We start from the raw sequence: 19,822 nt of genomic DNA, 5'->3' as shown, positions 1-19,822 counted from the left end.
ATCCTGCAGCATCACTGTGGGGAAAACAGTTGCAGTGCACAAGTGATGAAGGAAGACCTTGAGTGCTGTGTCACAATGAATGAACACAAGTGGATAGCAAAGGAAGGAATATGAAAACCAGCTGTGGTAATTCCTCCCTCCCACCTCAGCTTCAGCAGGATAACCAGAGCAATCAGTGCATGGTCTGTGACCCTTTGGCTCTGTGAGGGGCCACTGCTTTGATGAAGCAATCTCAGCCTGTTTTGTTATACCCTGAGCTGCTACTCAGCTCTCAAGCACCAAGTAGCACAGATGATACAAGTACAGTGACTTCAGGGGCCATACATCTGTTCCTTCTACAACCACCACAAAAGCACAGAGCCTGAGTTGGCAGATGGAAGATTTGCCTTTGGGGAGAAATAGGTCACATATCAGAAAGTATCAACTGAGAAACAGATGCAGTCTTTCTTCCCCAGCACACTGGTACTTTGCTCAAACACATCCTTATTAACTGAAGGCTCAGCTCTGTGAGAGCAATTCCCTGTACATTATGAGAGACAATCTTGCCCAGCAGGCTCAAGAGTGTAGCAAGGTCTCTGATGTACAAGCCTCTGACAAGGTACACGACAAGCACACTGTCGTGAGAAGCACAAAGTGGAAGGCTCGGAATAAAGACTTTACTTGGGACACACCACCTAGGATTTCTGACCGTTGCAAGGGAACAATTTTCCAAGGTCTCTTTTCTACATGCTGTCGATTAAACATGAGAAAACCAGAGAAATGGTGTTATGTTTTCATGCAGTTGGGCTATTTACAGGTATTCACTAGGACTGCACTTGTATTTTAAGTCAAGTAGATTTCCCCACCGTGACCGGTCTGTTTGTCTTACTGAAACCATTCACAATGCCCCTCAGGTCCCACACTATTTAGAATCATAGAATAATTTCAGTTGGAAGGGACCTTTAAAGGTCATCTAGTCCAACTCAACCCTGCAATGAGCAGGGACATCTTCAACTAGACCAAGTTGCTCAGAGCCCCATCCAATCTGACTGTTTCCTTGGATGGGGCCTCTACCATCTACCACTTCTCTGGGCAACCAGTTCCAGTGTTTCAACATCCTCATTATAAAAATGTTATTCCTTATATCTAGACTGAATCCACCTCTTTTAGTTTGAAAACATTTCCCCTTGTCCTATTAAAACAGCTGTCCTTATCTTTCTTATAAGCCCCTTTAAGTACTCAAAGGCCACAGTAAGGTCTCCCCAGAGCCTTCTCCAGGCTAAACAGTCCCAATTTAAACCAATTCTAGCTAATGGATAGTGAATAAGGAAGAAAAAGGAGTGATGAAAGTGGAAAAAAAGACTGAAAATAACAGGCAGTAACTTGCACAGGTGACCTCTGATACCAGGCTCAACTTACCAATTACAATCTGCAGCAAACCCAGCACATTCATGTTGGTATGTTTAACAGTAAGGCAACAGTGTGCTGCAAAATTTTTTTGAGTACACAGAAGTCATCAACTATCAATTCCACTACACAGTCCACAGAACTTTTTATCATCTGAGACATTTGCATAGCACTAAATACAATAAATGCAGCTCTAAACAAAATTGATTACATGCATATGTAGAAAAGTTTAGAAGTTACAGGGGATCAAAGTTGGTTTGGTTTTTTTTCTATCCATGGACTTCAGCCTGTCCTACAGTGCTTGCAAAGGGCACATAAGATCTTCCCCCTTCCTTCTACACAAATCTTCCCATGGCAAGTCCCAAAACACATGACACTCCACACTCTGCTAAACCCTTCAGCACTAAAAGATGAATTCCATAGAATTTCTCTAATGCTCCTCTGGAGTGTCTTTATCCATCTGCTACTTCACCACAGATTGCTTTAGCTTTCTTTAAAAAATCCTATCAGATGCTAATGACAACAAATTTTCTGTTCCTCTCTTGGTGCTCCCAAAAATTTTTTGGAGCTCTAGTTTAAAGAGATCACATGTGTGGGCCTTGGAGTGCAAAAGGGTTGGCAGTAGGTAATAAACTTTCTCTCTTGACACAGAAAATAACCCTCTGCTGGGGCTATAATTTACTGACACTAAGAGGTTTTATGGCACAAAGTTATAACCAGCTCTTCCCACACAGCTATTCCCACCCATTGCACTCATTAATCAGAAAGCTTTTTAAATGTTATCTAGTAGCAAGAATTAAGCAGTTGTCTCTCGCACATCATGTCCCTTAGCTTGCTCTTTCATTTCCTCTTTTTCAACATTATCACATTATGTTCCCTCTTCTTATTTGCTTTTCCTCTTTGCAAAGCTCTTTAAACAGCTGCAAAGGGGGAGGGACCACTATGCTCACGAAAATTCCACTTTGCAGAACGCTTCTGTCAGGTCCTACTGTCTGTCTCTTTCCAGGCATTTCATACCTCCAAGATTCAGGTTTGCTTTTACATCTCTTCCCTGTGCATCCCTGAAAACAGAGCCTATTGCCAGCTGTCTAAGCTGAAGAACAGTAATCCACCTCTCCTTGTTACTGCCAGGAGGAAAATGTACACCCTCGTTCTCTTTGTAGTGGGCTCCTTTTGTCTGAACGGTAAGTGACCTTTTCTTTCACATACAGTTTCAGAACAGTGAGAGCTTTTGGGGGTAGGAGGTAGGACAGTGACATGAGCTCGCAGACAATTTGTAACCATCACCTCAGGAGGTTGCTGACTTTAAGAGGATGTATAAAATTGATTATTTTAGTGTTGTTTTGAGCTTGTTTGATATCAGCAAATGCACTACGATGGATAGGGACAGACAGTTAAGTTGGATATAAAATTACATAACTGTAGGAGATGACAGTGATAATCACTAAATAATATCCCTTTAGATGCTCCCAGGATCATCTGTGATAGGAAAAGCAGATATTGTGCTGAAGGTGAAAAAATGAACCATGACGTGATCCATAAAATAAGACAGATCTCATCCCTCCACCATTATTTGCTCAAGTTCCTATATTTTGCAAAGTTCATACTTCCCAATTTTTTAAATTAGAATGTAAACAGTTTAAATTAAGTTGTCATATGTAAATACATGCTACAAAAAGCAAACGTACTTCAGGAACATTTCCTTCAGTCTGTCAGGATTTCTTGGATATGTTTTAGCCAACATGAACAGCCTGACAGCAGCATGAAATAGTGCATTTACCATGGGAGCTTCTTCCCATGGAGAGGCTCCACTGAAGTGTTCTGAGAGAAACTGGCTGAAATTGAACCAAGACAAGATCACACATTTCCCATTATCACATATTTCCCATTATTATCTCACACTTGTTTTGTTTCTTCAGTCTCTGAAAGGGAACTTTAAAAAACATCTGCTTTGTATCAAAAGAAGAGTGAAGGCCCACTTTAGATTTTTAAATTATACACTTCTAAACTCCTGAGTATTTCCTTTTTTATTTGCATTAATTGCAATGTAAAAATTAAAAGTCTTTAAAATACAATAAATTCACTGCTAGTTCCATTGGAAAAATAAGCATTCCAAATCAGCATGTGTTGTTCTAAAAGGTTATGAAAATCTTTTTGCTTGAGAGTATGTTGAGAATTAACAACATCATGAAGTAAATTCAGAGAAGATAACGGGACTGTTTCATTGCTGCTTCTCATTTGCTCTTTACTAATTACAGATGGGAATTTGGTATGTCACTTATTTGTGAGAGAGTAAAGAACTAAAATGATAACACATGCTCCAATGTTACTTCTAAACAAATACTATTTCAACGCTTATCACAATAACTAAATTAATGGAAACACAGAAAATATGCCTTATGTTAAATTTTGAAATGTAGACAGTGATAACAGTGGACTTGCCTGTATCTCTCAGCATTGCTCCTTATTCTTTTCTGTGGAAATCACTCTTAACAGATTTGTCATTACACTGAAAACAAACAGCATAAGGCAGCATGTCTAGTTATTTCATTTTATGTATTTAAATTAGACTATGTAAAAAGGAAAGTCTCCACAGGGGAGTGAATGAAATCTGTGGTTTAGTTTCTTCTGCTGTGGAATTGGAAGCATCTTGGTGCAATTTTTTTTTAATGCTTATACTCCCACAGAGAAAACAAACTTACTGAGGAATGTGTACTGCAAGTTATGTGGCAATTGCTCTCTTTTTCAAGGAGCAGATGTGTAGCATGTTCAGTGAAGCTAAAATAATTCCCCCAGCTCAGGATCCACCCCGATGGGCTTTATTTATTACTGCTTTCCATACACAAAAATACTCCACCCCCAAATTAGGACTGCTTGATCATTGTTGTAAAAATCATTTGTCTAAAAGCATCAGTCTACCCTCTGCAACATCTCTGCTATTACTGATTACTGCTATTTGATAAAAAAACAGTTTGTGGGGGAAACTGCTCTTCATTTCTTCCAACTCTGAGAGGAAAAAGAGAAGTTTCAAAGGCCTGGCAACTGACACACAGTGCATGTAAAGATGAAACTGGATGCCTGGTAATTTTGTTCCCATTAGGTGCCATCTGATTTATATGCAGATTGTTAATGGAAAGTAGACTATAAAAATTATACAAGAATCACTCATTTTTCCCCAGTATTTACAGAGATTGGTTTTAACAAGTTTTAAGGCAGTGCAGGGCTGACATCTAGTGGTGTAAGATACAGGCTTCTGAGTGAGGTGACAGAGTGGCCCCTTTGAGCTTTATTTCTGATTATTAAGTTACGAAGGCTGGGATGGAATGGCAGTTTTTTAAAGGATCATCCCTAGTGAAGGAATGCCTTCACTAAGAACAGGTAATAATTTCTCAAAGCGATTCATTGTTGAATAAATACTTTTTATAATTAAAGTCATGGCTTGTCATTAATCTGCATAAAGTTTATAAAAGCACTTGGAACTCTGAGCTGTTCTCATCAGACATGCAGACCCCACAGTATGTTTCGATTTGCAGACCAGACGACTGTGATTGCTAAACATGAGTTTCAGAGTAAAAACTAATTACAAATCCAGAATTAGCTTTCTGCAAATATTCTGCAGTTCCGACTTCTTACTCCCTGTTTAGGAAATACTCTCTGTGCTGGAATATTCACAGACAAAGGTAGCAGCGCAGTGAAAATACAGTTAACAATTCAAACAAGAACTTACCATCTTTGCTAACAGCATTCAGTGACCACTAAATGAAACAAACCAACTGACAATTTATTTATATTAGAATTATAGCCATCTTATATATGCAACAGTGGGAATGTCTACTAAAAAAATACTACAAACAAACCCAACAGAAAACTCCACCAAACCACATAATAAAATAACTTCAACCAGGGTTCTCTCTTTAACTACCACAGGACTTCTAACCTATCCTTATAACCACAAAAAGATTCATTCCTAGAATGTGGCCCACTTCACAGTATCAAATTTAGCTTTTCCTTGATTGCTATACACAAAAAACCACCCCAGAATCTGAAGCTTAGCAAGACTCAGCACAGCTCTGGCTTGATAAGCTTTTGATTAGGCACCTTGCATTGAGAACAATAAATATCACACGGTATAGGGCTTTTATAATGACTTGCAGGGAGGTATAAAGCAAGTGTGAATCTAAAAACACACTGACCCAACAAACACAGATACATTCATCCTAATTTGTTTTCCCAAATGCCTTGGAAAGTATTTGAAAAGCCTATTCTGAAGAACAATGTTATATTCAGTAATTGTGAAAAAAATTGGGCTACCAGGCCACAGCACATCCTGGTCTTACAAGAATTAAATCAGGCCTGGTGTTTACCTCAACCTTTCCACAGAGCTTGAGTAAAAGTTGTTCTTAGATGTGAAATCTCTGTTTGATAATCTTTCCTCTTACCTCACTCCACTTTCTCACTGGATCAGAAACAAGAAGGTCTTAGGGTAATTTTTTAACCTGAGCTGGATTCAGAAGAATTTCAGGTTTCAAGAGAGACTTGTTCAGCCTAGCAGCTTACAGCCCAGTTCACAAGGAAACTTGGCACCTTCCACAAACTTTGGCTGCTTATTTGATCCTGGCCTTTTGATGTCTGCCTTTCCCCAGATTTCATACATATGCTACAACATAAAAAAAACCCAGAATAAATTAATGCACCACAAATTTAAAATACTTGCATGGCCAATGTTTTTTTACTGTGTGGAACTGCTCTGGGAAGTAATGAAGCAAGTATGCTGTAAGGACACTACCCTCATTTCTGCAATATCTAGAGTTGAATTAGGTGAGCTGAATTAGGTGACCTTTTCTACAGAAGAATCATTCTATCAATTGCATTGGAACCTGCTTTCACTAACACTGTAATTTCATCAGCATCACAACACAGAACTGCCCGACACACAGCACAATGTCTCTGGGTCAGTTCTGTTGGCAGGATGTTACCGGGACCTTGCTCATCAGTATTATCAGGTGGTCAATAGTGGTTTGAAAAGTCCACTGGGATGACTTTAAAAAGCACACAAAGAACATGAGAACAGAATGAACTACCCTGGGGTTGTGCCAGAAGCTGTTCTGCTCCATGGGGAACGATCAGGCTTGTTTGATAGTAACCTGTAGATACTATATTTTGTAGTCACTGGACTCCAGCTTTGGCAATCAAAGATTTACAGTATTTGTGCTAGGCCACAAATCAGGTTTTACTTCCACATAAAATAAGGCTAACATACTGCCTTAGGTTTTCAAATTTTGAAACAGAAACATCACTAGCTACCAGGGAGTCCTCAGTCATTAAAAAATCCTTTATGACTCCTACAGCTTATCCCCTGGTTTTCTCTATGTAAATCAGAGTCTTTAAAGTTGTATGTGTACCTGCAACTCTTTCTCCTATGGCACTAAAGAGAGAAGTCACAGCTGGACCCCCTGCCTTTGGATCATAGAATAATTCTTCACTTGCTATTAAGAGGGTGGTTTGCTCCCAGTTTCTGAGTGTAATCCCAAAAGTATCTATAAATTTTAGTTTCACATTTTATTGCAAAAAAACCCCCAAAGGGTTCTGATTGATCTGCTTTCATCAGTGCTCTGTGAAAGACAGTCAACTTCAGCAGAGCAGATATTGGTGCAAGCAGCATATCCTCCTGTTCACACAAGCCTACAGTCTTTAGAAAATCAAAAGCTGTCATTATTTCCCAAAGATGATCTGATGCACAGATATTCTGTGATCCCTACACCATGTCACTTTAGTCTCCCTTCCATAATCCTGTTTTGTGATGCTTTACAGGAAGCATGGCAGCAGATGCTGAAGAAAAACTAATGAACCACCTACTGAGTCCTGACAGATACAATAAGTTAATTCGACCAGCTGTCAACTCCTCCCAGCTGGTATCTATAGAACTGCAGGTTTCCCTGGCACAGCTCATCAGTGTGGTAAGTTAAAATTAGGCTATGCCTTAAATTCAATACTACCTGCACAGCACTCTAAGTAAAAGTGATATTAGTATTGCTACATCTCTGTTCGTTTCTCATTTGTGTAATACTATTAATAGGCAGAGCCCATACATGCAATTTACTGGTTTTATACCTCACAATGGAGCTACAACAGGGAAATCAGTCTATGCCTAAGCATTGAAGGACAGGACCATATCTTCATCCGATAAAATTCCATCTAGCTAAAATTCAAAATCATTCCACTGATTTCAGTACAGCTACTCTAACTTACCCCAGGTCAGGACCTATCCTGGACTGTGCAGACCAGCAATGTGCACTCCATCCACCATCAGTGGAATGCTAATCCATTTTCTTCTGACGTGGTTCAATGGCCTGAAAATAAGCTACAAAGCCAGATTCAAATCACATGAAATATCAGGCATATCAACAAAGAACAGTGGAATGTTGTAAAGAAAAACACACATTAGTTCTGGCTGGAATAGGTTAACATGGTTAAAACAATCCTCATGTAAGCAACTCCTCATATTCAATAAAATTATTTCAATGGGTCTGAAAGACATTTTCACCCACAAGATTAGCATATGTTTGACAGTTATTCCAAGGTATAAACACATCATTGCTAGGAGAGGTTAACAACGGCAATGGGAACGAGAGCCAGCACGTAAGCAGGAATAATTTTCTCCACTGGGGCTTTCAAGTCTCTCCCTGGATGACAAAGAAGATACAGATGACTGCCTCCCTGTCAGATTTTGTGTAAGGGCTAGTGACTGGACTGCTGCAAACTTTTAGAGACATAAAGAATTTATGTTCTGAAATTCAAGAGGAAATGAGAGAGACTCTGATGGAACGAAAGGGAAACTGTACAAACAGTTGAGGTTTCATACACACATGCAGACTGGATATAATATATATAGATACACATGGATGTATATACATATACATACAGGATTTAATGCCATGTATACCAGATGACTCGAGTTCAAGTGCTCTCTCTCTCCTGGGGAACTCCACCTGGACACAGACATGCCTCCCTACGTCCTGCACTACCACCACGAGCACAGTGTCCCCCCCAGACTGCAGATTCTGGGCATAAAAAGGGAGACGTCTTGCCCTAGAGGCCCCAGTGATCAACAACCTAGAAAAGGTAGATGAATGGGCAGGGATTGAGAATAGCACAGCTCAGCCCCTATCCCTCTATAGCCTCACTCTTCAAGCAGAACACAAAATTAGGCCTCTTGTAGGCTCTAACAATCTTAAGCATCTTCAGGATCAGAGAATTAACTCATTTTCCCGCAGAAATACTCCTGACAGATCTTCTGCAGGGAGGTTTCTCTTCTGGACTGCTGTCCAGAGACAGTAGTTCATGAAGCAGAGCCTGCCAGCTGAAAGATTACATGGCAAACCTTACACCAACCTGACACAACCTCCTCTAGGCCTCCTTAATGGTCAAATGTCCCTTCTGTTTCAAATCAAAGGTGGAGAAGTGGGGTGGGGGGAGGAAATCAAGCTTGGCAAGAATCATACTCACTCTTCCCATAACTGTTCTTATTAAAAGGCATTAGGAATTCTACATTTATGGGATTACTATTTATCATCAGTATGTGTACAAGAATGGCCATCTTCCTCAGAGAAATGTCTGTCTTGAACTACACTAGACAAAATCATGTTCAAAAACCCACTGAATAAGTCTTATTACTGCAATAAAGTAAAACATTTTAGAGGCCAATTTTTGTCTCTGTTTTTCCCTGCAGAATGAACGGGAGCAGATCATGACTACAAACGTCTGGCTGAACCAGGTAACAAACCCACAGAGAAACGGCTCTCGCAAACCACAAATGCGACTGCTTTCACTCCATCAAATGATTGTTTTGTTAGCGCTGGTCAGGACACTCCCATCACTACTGTACAATTCTTCTCTTAGGAGTGGATTGATTATCGGCTGGCTTGGAAGCCCTCTGACTATGAAGGAATAAATAAGCTGAGAATACCTGCAAAACACATCTGGTTGCCAGACATTGTGCTTTACAATAAGTAAGTAAAATGGGTATAGTTTATGCAGACAATGAACAAAATTTTAACCAAGGTACAAGCATCAGAAACAATGAAGTAGGTCTGGTAAAATTTTAAAACTGAATTTTGTATCTTTTAGATAGTTTCAAGTGTATCTGACTGGGCTACTGGGCTCAAAGATAGTTTTAGTAAAATCAGTGCTCTGGTTAAAGAAATTCTGGTAGAGCTGGAAGATGTCTGCAGTGTGAATGGTTACAGCAGAGGATCCATGACAAGGCTCACAACTGAGACAGATTTATATGAAAATAGACTGTATGGAAAGAATGGATTGTAGGTATAACTGCAGTTGCAAGAAGACATCTGGAATCCTATCAGACATCTTAGGGTCTGAGATAAGAGTTTTGTCTCCTTTCCCCACTCCTTTTTCTACCACAGACCCCGGGACATAAATCTGTTACAAAGTTCACACATACCATAACTCCAAGAGTTCATATTCATGCAGAAAGCCAAATTATATTCTATTTTCATAAAGCATTGAAAAAATCCATTATATGAATACATAATAAATCTGTCAACACTTGACCACGTTGCTTTATAGTACTGAGAAAAATAAACTTGATGACAGATCATACCTCAGTTCCTCTTTCAAACAAATAAATGCTAACTGACAATTTTGTTTCGCTTTGGTTTAAGTCTCTGGCAAAACCTTGAAGTGGATGATAAACAGGGTTCTTTTGAAAAATTATCAAAATTTATACTTTTATGATACTTTGAAAACCAATGAATTCATGAACACATGATGATTTATGAACATATACAGATGGGAAGCTCAGGAAGTTTATATATAACTGAGTTAAGTCCTTGGAATCATACTACTGGAAATCAGATTTGATGCACCTTTAAAACTAGTGTATTAGTCACAAAATTATTCAGTCAGTGGATTAGGATGTACTCTGCCTGCTCTAAGCTTGTTCTGGTAAATTGTGCCTCTGCCCTCTGCTTCTTTTTGCTACTGGCCAAGTAATACCATTTAATGGTTTGTAAGAACAGAAATAGTTTCAAAAGGTTTCTTAAATGCACAGGAACAAGCCCCACCGTGTTGATTTCTATGTTAGTACAAAGCTTCAATTAAATTTTAGCTAAAGGACAGCTCCATGTAATTTACTGCTGCTGGAGCAGAGTTTCACAGGCATCAGTCAGTTCAAGCTGCTCAGGAAAACACAAAGCAGATCCCCACGTGCACAGCTCTGTCTGTGGTCTGTGCAGAGGGCTCTGAGACTGCAGCCCAGCCTTTTCCCACAACTGAGACAGGGCAGCCAGCACTAGAACCCACATATTCCCAGCCCAGGAGTCTGCCCAGCACATGGTATTGCACGATGGCAAAGCTAACTCAGGGAGCACAGATATGTGAGAACTAAGATACAATTAATTTCTCAAAAAAATAGCTGTTTTATTGACAATGAACTAACAACCCCTGTTAGTGGATGTAGCCACTCACTTCTCCATCTGGTTGTTTCACTGTCTGCATGAATTAGCTCCAAAGATCTCATCTCAGTGCCAGGGACTCATTGCTTCACCCAGGTGAGCCCTTTCTAGAGCCAAACCTAACTGATTCAGGCACATGTGCCAAGCTTTAGATATTTGTAGCATTTCCCTGCTTAGAAAAAAAAATCACCCTTAGCACTGAAATAACTATTTTCCACTACGTCTTGTCAACAAACAAGAATACTACCTCAGGATACTTACTGGCTTAAACAGCCCCACCTTGTTTGACCAGAATATTGAGCAGGAGAAGATACTATTGACTGATAATGATCTTCTCCCTGAGTTAAAGGGCCCATCACAATGTAGAAGACTCCCTTGGTGGAAGCTCAGCAGTTGGAAGAGATACAAAGCCAAGATTATTTGTGGGCACTAAGAATGCTGTGGCTTGTCTGTTCTGGTTTTGTAATAAGTAAACATTAACTGGAGTGATGCAATAAATTATAACCAATATAATTACATTTCCTCTGCCTACACTCTCCCTGCATTTCTAACTAATGCTGCTCATCCTTATTTCCTTGTCCAAGTCATTTAGGAGTGTTGCTCTGTGCTCTTAGCAGTGGCTGTGTTCCAGATCAAAGGTACCTCCATTTTCACATGGGATGATCTCACTCTTGCTCAGCCTTCAGAGATGTAGTAAGCTTTAATTACTTGAGCAAACAGTTACAAAACACATTGATGAAACAGAGGTGTGTATTTGGTTTTTAATAATAATTTTATAAATTTTTTTCTCTAAGTATTGGACCAAAAATCAACTCTCTGACTGGGAGAAATGCATACATTGATCTCCCTATCAAGTCATAGTTCTCTACAACATGGATTTCAAAACAAAAATATTACTAAACTTTGATTCTTGGACCAACTGAGGCCCACAAGACCAAGAATATCAAACCTTTTCTGTTTTCAACTGTATTTTTCCTCCTAATATTTTATCACCTTCTCTCCCTTCTCTTCTCTCCTCTCCTTAGTGCGGATGGCACATACGAAGTCTCACTGTACACAAATGCCATTGTAAAGAACAATGGAAGCATTCGCTGGTTGCCACCAGCCATTTACAAGAGTGCCTGCAAGATTGAGGTGAAGCATTTCCCATTTGACCAACAAAACTGCACACTGAAGTTCCGATCCTGGACATATGACCACACAGAAATTGATATGGTGCTTAAGACTTCCATGGCAAGCATGGACGACTTCACGCCAAGTGGAGAGTGGGACATTGTAGCACTCCCAGGAAGAAGGACTGTAAATCCTCTGGACCCCAATTATGTTGATGTGACATACGATTTCATTATTAAAAGGAAACCACTTTTTTATACCATTAATCTTATCATTCCCTGTGTGCTAATTACATCCTTAGCCATCCTGGTATTCTACTTGCCTTCAGACTGTGGTGAAAAAATGACCTTATGCATATCTGTGTTGCTTGCCTTGACTGTGTTCTTGCTGCTGATCTCCAAAATTGTCCCTCCAACTTCTCTAGATGTTCCACTGATTGGGAAGTATCTCATGTTTACAATGGTGCTGGTGACCTTCTCAATAGTTACCAGTGTCTGTGTGCTCAATGTCCACCACAGATCTCCAAGTACTCACACTATGCCCCCCTGGGTAAAGCTGGTTTTCCTTGAAAGACTCCCAGCCTATCTGTTCATGAAGCGCCCAGAAAATAATTCTCCCCGGCAGAAGCCGTGCAACTGCAAAAAGACAAAAGCAGAGAATCCTTGTATGGAGCCATCTGACTTCTACAAGAACTCTACCTATTTTTTGAATACAGCCTCTGCCAAAAGATATGATATGAAAGTCTCTGAGACACTTGGCAATGTCAGCAGTCATCGAGATTTTAGGTTAAGAACAGGTGCGAAATTTTCTCCGGAAGTGCAAGAAGCAATTGATGGAGTCAGTTTTATAGCAGAGCACATGAAAAGCGATGACAACGACCAGAGTGTAAGTAAAACTGAGAAATCCCTGTCCTTCCAAACTTCATCTCCTGCCCTCCTCTGTAACATGCTATTCCTCAGAAAGCATATTTGACCTATTGTCAAATTTTAGAGAGATTCTAGGTATAGCTCATAAGAGGAAATAATTTATGCCATTAAAAGAACTTAATGAACAGCAATTTGGTAACTGCAAACACTCACCTGATAAATAACATGGCTATTTCTACAAAAGGAGTTTGCTGATTGCCCAGTAAGTCATGAAACACTCTAAAAAGCTTTGTTGTCACATTCAAGTGGTGATTGCCAGGGGAAGAAAACAATATTCAGTTCCAGGTTAGAAATAGAATATTTTTCACCACTGTGAATCAGTAAGACTGTGATTCGACCCATGGCCAGGCCAAGTTAACCAGAAACAATGTACCTGCAGCTCAAGCATTTATTTACCTAACTGAGCACAACAGGAGGATTTAGTAAAATTGGTAGAAGGCCTTTGCAGACAGCCTTTCTGGGCTAAGACAACTGTCTGTATATGGCAAACACGATGGGTAGGATTAAAAACCTCAGCAGAGCTGACACTTCTTTCATTTGAGTTAAACCAGATTAATTACTGGTTAGGAGAAGTACTTTATTTAAGCAGTGCTGCTGCTGCTCTATTCCCCCACCCTACTCACAGGCCACTAGCTAGCACAATTGAGCTGATATAAACACTCTGTGAATAATGCTTGGAAAACTCAGGGGTTTTTTTTAGACAAGCACTCACGGTTGGGAAAAATCATCCTCATACCTACCATTGTCCCCTCTCTAACCCACACCCCAGTGAGACTCCAGGTTCTCAATTCCTGTTGTGCTTCCCCTCCCTCAGCCAAGCAGATTAAATAAAGTCTGGTTTCTGATCTTGCAGAAGTCCCTAGAGGAGCATGCTGCTGAGTAGTTCATGTTTTCTATTAACTGAAATTACTGTCAATATAAATAAAGAAGTTCAACTATTAACATTAGACATGAGCTTGTAAACACCGAAGCTGACTGAACAGAAGCCGACTTCATAGTGTAGGAAAAGGTCTTCTAATAGCTCAGAAATTCTTGCAGGAATGTGTTGCACACTAAATGATCTACAAAGCTTTAACTTGATAGTAAGAACAATTTTCAAGAGCATTTTATATATTTAAAATCCACTTAATGCTTTTCACATAGGGTCCTCTGATATTTTACATAATTTTTCTAGATTCATAACTTTATTCTCTGCTTCCTTCCCTCATCACAATGGTCTGAAAACAACTGCTCATGTACATTTATATGGTCTGGCTGCAGAAGTATTCAATTCCCATTAGCAGTGGTGGGAATTAAAAGTGTGCACTGAAGGAAAAATATGTACTATTCTAATATCAGACATGATTCAACTGACAAGGATGATAAAGTCACTGATGTGAGGACATCTCATCTGTAACTAGAATCAATGAGAGAGGAAAAATTATTCCTGAGATGCAAATGAAAATTGATATATTTCCCCTTTACAATAATAGCCCAATTAGTCACTTCAGTCTGAGACAGAATCTAAGGCCATGACTTTTACAGACAACATATGCAAGGCAAAAAGGGATTTTAATAAAAGCAATAGTATTAATATGCATTAAACCCCATGAATAAGATGACTGCTGATAAGAAAAGAACTCTGAAGCTAACCTTAACAGCAGTAAACACCATCTATTTTTGCTCACTGAGATTAATAGCATTTACAAACTAAAATTAAAGAAAAATAATTCCCTAATTGGATTATACTGTGGGTCCTTTGGGGCTGGCACCACACCAGGCAGCCACACTCAGTATCTGATGTATCCAAGAATGCTAAAAAAGATTTACTGTATTTTTCTCCACTGCTCAGAAGGGTTGTAGGAAAAAAATCCCTTACCGAGCCTAAAGTCAGTTTATTCCCTGAACCTTGAGATTTGTTTCCTTTTATTTTCATAAACAGAAACTCAGCACTAGCACGAGGAAGACCAAAAGAATATGACAAATTGCTAATATCTTTAATTGGCTTTTTCTTCCAGGTCATTGAAGATTGGAAGTATGTTGCCATGGTAGTGGACAGGCTGTTTCTCTGGATATTTGTCCTTGTTTGTGTCCTGGGGACTGTTGGATTATTTCTGCAACCACTTTTTCAAAACCATACTGCTGCCATAAACCCTTAGTTGTTATTTAAAACTGTCAATACTTACACAGATATTTGGTCTCATTCTGCTCTCAGTTCCCCTCTGTTAAATCCACAGAGGTGCCAAGTGAGTTGCACTTACATCCCTTAGAGTACAGAAAAGGAAAATAGAACTTGACTTATTGGGATAGGAAAAAAAAGCAAAACAAACACAAAACTATTTTTTTTCCAGTGACTCTAGTACTTCTGGTGATATCTTGCCCTTTTTTCAATTATTTGAAGTCTGAACATTACAGTGAAAGATTTTTACTGTACAAGGTGTCATCCTGGCATAATCATCATCCTATTATTATTATTATTATTATTAATTTTACATATATTGCCTTAGGAAGAATATTTTCTTTCCTTAGAATACTACAATTTCCCTATTACAAAGTAAGTACTGCTGTGAAATTTATTTCCTTCAAATGCATCAAAACTATTTGTGTCTGATTTATAAAGAGCTTTGCAAGTGGGTTTGATACTTAAATCCAAACTGAGAAACAGAAACACTTCTGAGGTAACCTCTGAAAGGTTTGTCACCTCACCATCTCTGGTAGCTGATGGATCAACAAAGGCCAAATTAATGTATGATAACCAAACATGTATATAATACTCTGTTTGATGATGAAATATAAATAAAACATTAAATTTTCCTTTATATAGATTTAGTCCTCACATTTCCTGCAAGTTTAACAGCTCATGTAGTTGGGGCACAAACACACTTTAATGAGTCTAAGGCTAAGAGTACAGGAAAGCAGTGGGAGAAGACAACGGTGAAAGGCAGCAAGAATGAGAAGACACCTGAGAACACACAGACCTGCATGTTTTTCTGGGGAGATTTTAATGTGGATTTAAGTATAACCCACAACAAATCAGCTAGGGAAGCACATAGAGTCTTAAAGTCTTTGGCAAAGGACAGATTGAGGCCCTAGACCTCTGTCACAGGACAATCCCACCACAGTTTGTTCCACATAACCTGCAAAAAGAGAAGTGGGCCCCTGGCACTTTTCGAGTTAAACCAGTCTCAGTTTTTCCTTAGGGTGCTGTCAGGACATACAACAATTGTACCACCATTAGTAAGTACAACTAATGTTGGTGAACAAACTGTTAAAATCCACTGCTACTTGCGAAAGGGATTTGAGGCTCACCTGTCCCTGGGGGATTAGTTGACACCTAAATCTGTGTTCTTCAACAAGCCACAGCTGAAGACAGTTCCAGCTCTAGTTACCTTCATCAAGACCAAGCTACATTTCCACCTAGATTGCCATTCCCCAGGCAGGCCCAGGTAAATACATAGATTTAGATGTGCCAAAACATCTGCATCCACACCTTTTCAGTTGTTCAGAGTAGCTACAGGACTGCATTCACTCCCTCCCAGCCTGTGGCTGAACTCCCCTGCACCAGTGGCACACACACCCATCCCTGAGTCATGGGAGGGCTCCCTGAGGGCCTGAGCACTTCAGCAGGGCCTGGTGCCCAGCAGTGTGGGAAGGAGATGGGGGAAAAGTATCACAAATGGGGTAGGTGAGGCTGTCTTCAGCCCCATGTTAGAAGAAGGAAGGGTTGTGACACTGTCATCCTCCCTTCCATTCCCCTTCCTCTAAGCACTGTAACTGTGTCCCTCAGAAAGGGCAGGGAGGTGATGGATACCTGTAGGACTGGTCCACTGATGCAGGTACACCCTGGGATCACCATATCCTCCTTTCACAGAGAGGGCAGCCCCCTGGCCATCTCCCCAAATATTAACTACTCTGGACACTCCCATGGTGACCAGTGGGTGGTGTAAAGTTTAGGTGGGTCAAACGGGCTTTCCCCACCTTAAATGTTTCCTTCTCCCTTTCAGACCCAGAGAGCAGAGCTACTCTGCAGGCAACTGAAACAACAGCTGTGAGGTGAGATGGGGGCACAGACAGGCCCTGGCAGCAGAGGAGTGCCTTCCCCATGCAGGGAGATGCTGCTGTATGTTAGGTTCTATCCCAACCACAGGTGCACACACTGCCCCAGCTGCTGAACAGCTCTTTCTGCTTACAGAGAAGGCACAGGGAAGCCAGAGCAGCTGCCAGCGCTGCGCAGGCAGTGTAAAAGTGAAGCCCCTTTAAATATCAAAATAACCCTGAACAGGGAATCTGAAAGAGGCAATGCAGACTTAAAAACTGTGAGAGCTGCTGCACACTCCTTCAGGGCAGGTGGGACAGGGACTCACTCAGCCAAGGATGCAGCAAGGCAGCTGCAGTCCCCGTGACTGACACGGGCCTGTGCAGAGCAGAGACCCCTCTTTACTGTTTTCGCCCAACATCAACAGGACTTAGGGCTCTGTCCCCCTCTTACCCTCATTACTCTTCCACCCTTCTCCTTCTTATCCTTCCCCTCACTGCCTGAATGCAACCGTAATGAGGCCTCAGGTGCTCCCGTCTCAGAATTGGCCTTATCTTTATGAGCAGTAAAGACTGATAATGCTTGGCTCTGTAACTGCAGCCTTCAGCTGAATTATCCTCAGCATGGACAAAAGTTTTAGAAAGGATTTGGCAGCTCAGCTAGCAGCTAACACAGAGTGCAGGCAGATGAAGGCCTCAGACTTGACAAACCCAGAAAAAGCTTTCAAGAGGCACATCACTGGCCCCAGGGAGATCCCTGCAGAACCAGAGCTCCTCATCCAGGAAATGGTGGGTTCTGGTGCTTTCCATACAGTGTGGCGGCCTTATTCCTTTTTTAATCTTGAGTGAAACAATATACTCTTTCCTTGTTATGTTCTTGGAAACTACCACTGTATCTTTAACATTTCCAGAAATAATTTAATCCATAGCAAACTTCAGAATGAAAAATTTCACCCAAAGTCCTAAAATGCTGAAAAATCTGACCTCCTAAAACTGCACTTTCCAAGTGGCAAATGCTATTTTTGCCTAACCCTCAGCAGCTCCACCTACATAATACATAGAACTGCTCCCAGTTTCACCTGTCAAAGAATTACAAGGTTTTCTGCTTTGATTTTTTGGGCAAATTTTTAAAACTAAAAGACTAGAGAAAAGGAGTTATCAAAAATGTCGTCTTCCAGGCAAACATGAATATGACAATGTCCCAGCTCATTGAACAAAATAAACTTCAACATTTCTACTTTTCAGGGGTTTTACCATAATGCTTTCCATTAAAACAAAAAAGTGGATATTCAAAATGTATTTTACACTAAAATTGTTTTTCAGTGGTAGCATGCAACCAGTCTTTGCTTCCCTACCAGTGAGGAAAAGCCTCTGTTTGGTCTCTCTCCATTCCGTACCATTACAAAACTCTTTAATCCGGACCCATCTTGCCTTCCATCAGAACACATAGAAATGCCAACACCACCACTAACATGCACCACCTGCACCCAGCTGAGTTTACTGGGGACTGTTTCTGCACCCCTGCAGCCACAGCAAATTGGGAACAACTGGGAGCATCAATACCCCAGACAAAGATGGGAAAATTTTCTTTTCTTCATCTCCTGAGTTGATTAAGATTTGATCTTAACAAATCTTAACAAAGTGAAACCCCTCTAATAGCAGCGTGTTTATTAAAGAACAAAGGCTGCATATTTTGTTACTGCAGATCTTCTTGGGTAGATCAGCTTCTCCCTACCCATACAAATTCTTCTTCTGTGTAGTTCTGCAGTGCAGTCATGGTGACGTGTTCTCATCACATCACCCTCTCTAGCCATAAAAATAATCCTACCACAATTCTGAGCTGATTTCACCAGGAGATCCAGTATGGGATGTTAGAAACAAAATATCTGTGCCATACAAACACGACTTAAAATTTCAGTAACCAAGCAAATTAAGCTAAAATACCTATGTCTCTTGATGCTATGGCTCTCTGCTTCCTCTGCAGATCAGATGTTTCCAAATTATTCAGGTTAAGCATTGACTTCTGGGGAACACAGATTATGATCTGATCTTTGAAGCTTGAACTCATTTCTAGTTGGGATTAAAAAGAAAAAACAAAATTCTCAGTTATAATGCTGCTTATAGCAAGGAGACAGAAAGGGAAAACATTTAGTCTCAATGCCCTGGAAATGCAAAACCAAAAGTATCCACAAAGGGTTAAGCTAAAAGACCAAGCAGCCAAGTTCTCTGGAAAAAGAAGAAATAAAATCAAATGGACAGTAAAGCCTATTTCCTCCAAGCTAATAGAATTACAGAAATTATCATAAGAGCATGTGTCTGGGGACAAAGTGAATGATGCTCTGAGAAACAGGGCTAACAGGATAAACAAGCTCTGTGCCAAGAACTGAACCCAGTCTGATGCTCTTTCTCCCACTGCTACCTCTTAACACAGTACCATAGGGGGTCAGTGCTTATCCTTCCCTAAGGGCAGGCAATGAAGCACCTATTGGTGCTGTCCTACAGGGCTTCCTTCTCATCTGTTCTAAAAATGAGGGTAGATTCCCATATTTTTCTCTCCCTCCTTCCTCCTTTTACACAGATGTGTGCAACGACCACTGCATGAGCTTGCAACACCCGGTCATTCCAGATGGGGAGGGGAGTGCAAAAGGTGACATGTAAGTTAACAAGGAAGCCTGGGACATGCCTCACTTTGCAAATCATGATTTTATGGTTGAATTTCAAACAACTCTTCCTTCTTTCCAGTGTCCTTCCCCATGAACAATTAGGTTTTGTGGGATCATGTTGGGATCCTGTGCTCATATTCCCCTTCTCAAATGTCACCTTTCTAATCTACAAAAGTAGGAATGGTCCAAAGACAGTTATTCTCAAGGGTTTGGTCAAGTTTGATTACCATTCAAAGCCCCAGATTCT

General features: G+C 40.4%; 1 protein-coding gene across 2 annotated transcripts; it reads left to right on the top strand.

Annotated features, from left to right (window-relative positions):
- Positions 1-2,242: 2,242 nt before the first annotated feature.
- LOC116450625 (neuronal acetylcholine receptor subunit beta-4) lies at positions 2,243-15,696 on the top strand. Of its 2 annotated transcripts, XM_032123284.1 has the most exons (7): positions 2,243-2,416; positions 2,518-2,570; positions 7,198-7,343; positions 9,116-9,160; positions 9,286-9,395; positions 11,885-12,857; positions 14,896-15,696. In XM_032123284.1, exons 2-7 carry the CDS (start codon positions 2,525-2,527, stop codon positions 15,034-15,036), a joined length of 1,461 nt encoding a protein of 486 aa, XP_031979175.1. In that variant the 5' UTR covers positions 2,243-2,416; positions 2,518-2,524; the 3' UTR covers positions 15,037-15,696. The 2 variants fall into 2 exon arrangements, with proteins under 2 accessions (XP_031979175.1, XP_031979174.1); XM_032123283.1 differs by lacking the exons at positions 2,243-2,416; positions 7,198-7,343 and having other exon boundaries at positions 2,507-2,570.
- The last annotated feature ends 4,126 nt before the right edge of the window (positions 15,697-19,822 follow it).

Source organism: Corvus moneduloides, chromosome 13, assembly GCF_009650955.1.
Source record: "Corvus moneduloides isolate bCorMon1 chromosome 13, bCorMon1.pri, whole genome shotgun sequence".
Lineage (NCBI taxonomy): Eukaryota > Metazoa > Chordata > Aves > Passeriformes > Corvidae > Corvus > Corvus moneduloides.
Note: the sequence above shows the minus strand (reverse complement) of the source record. Positions and strands in the feature narration are given on the sequence as shown.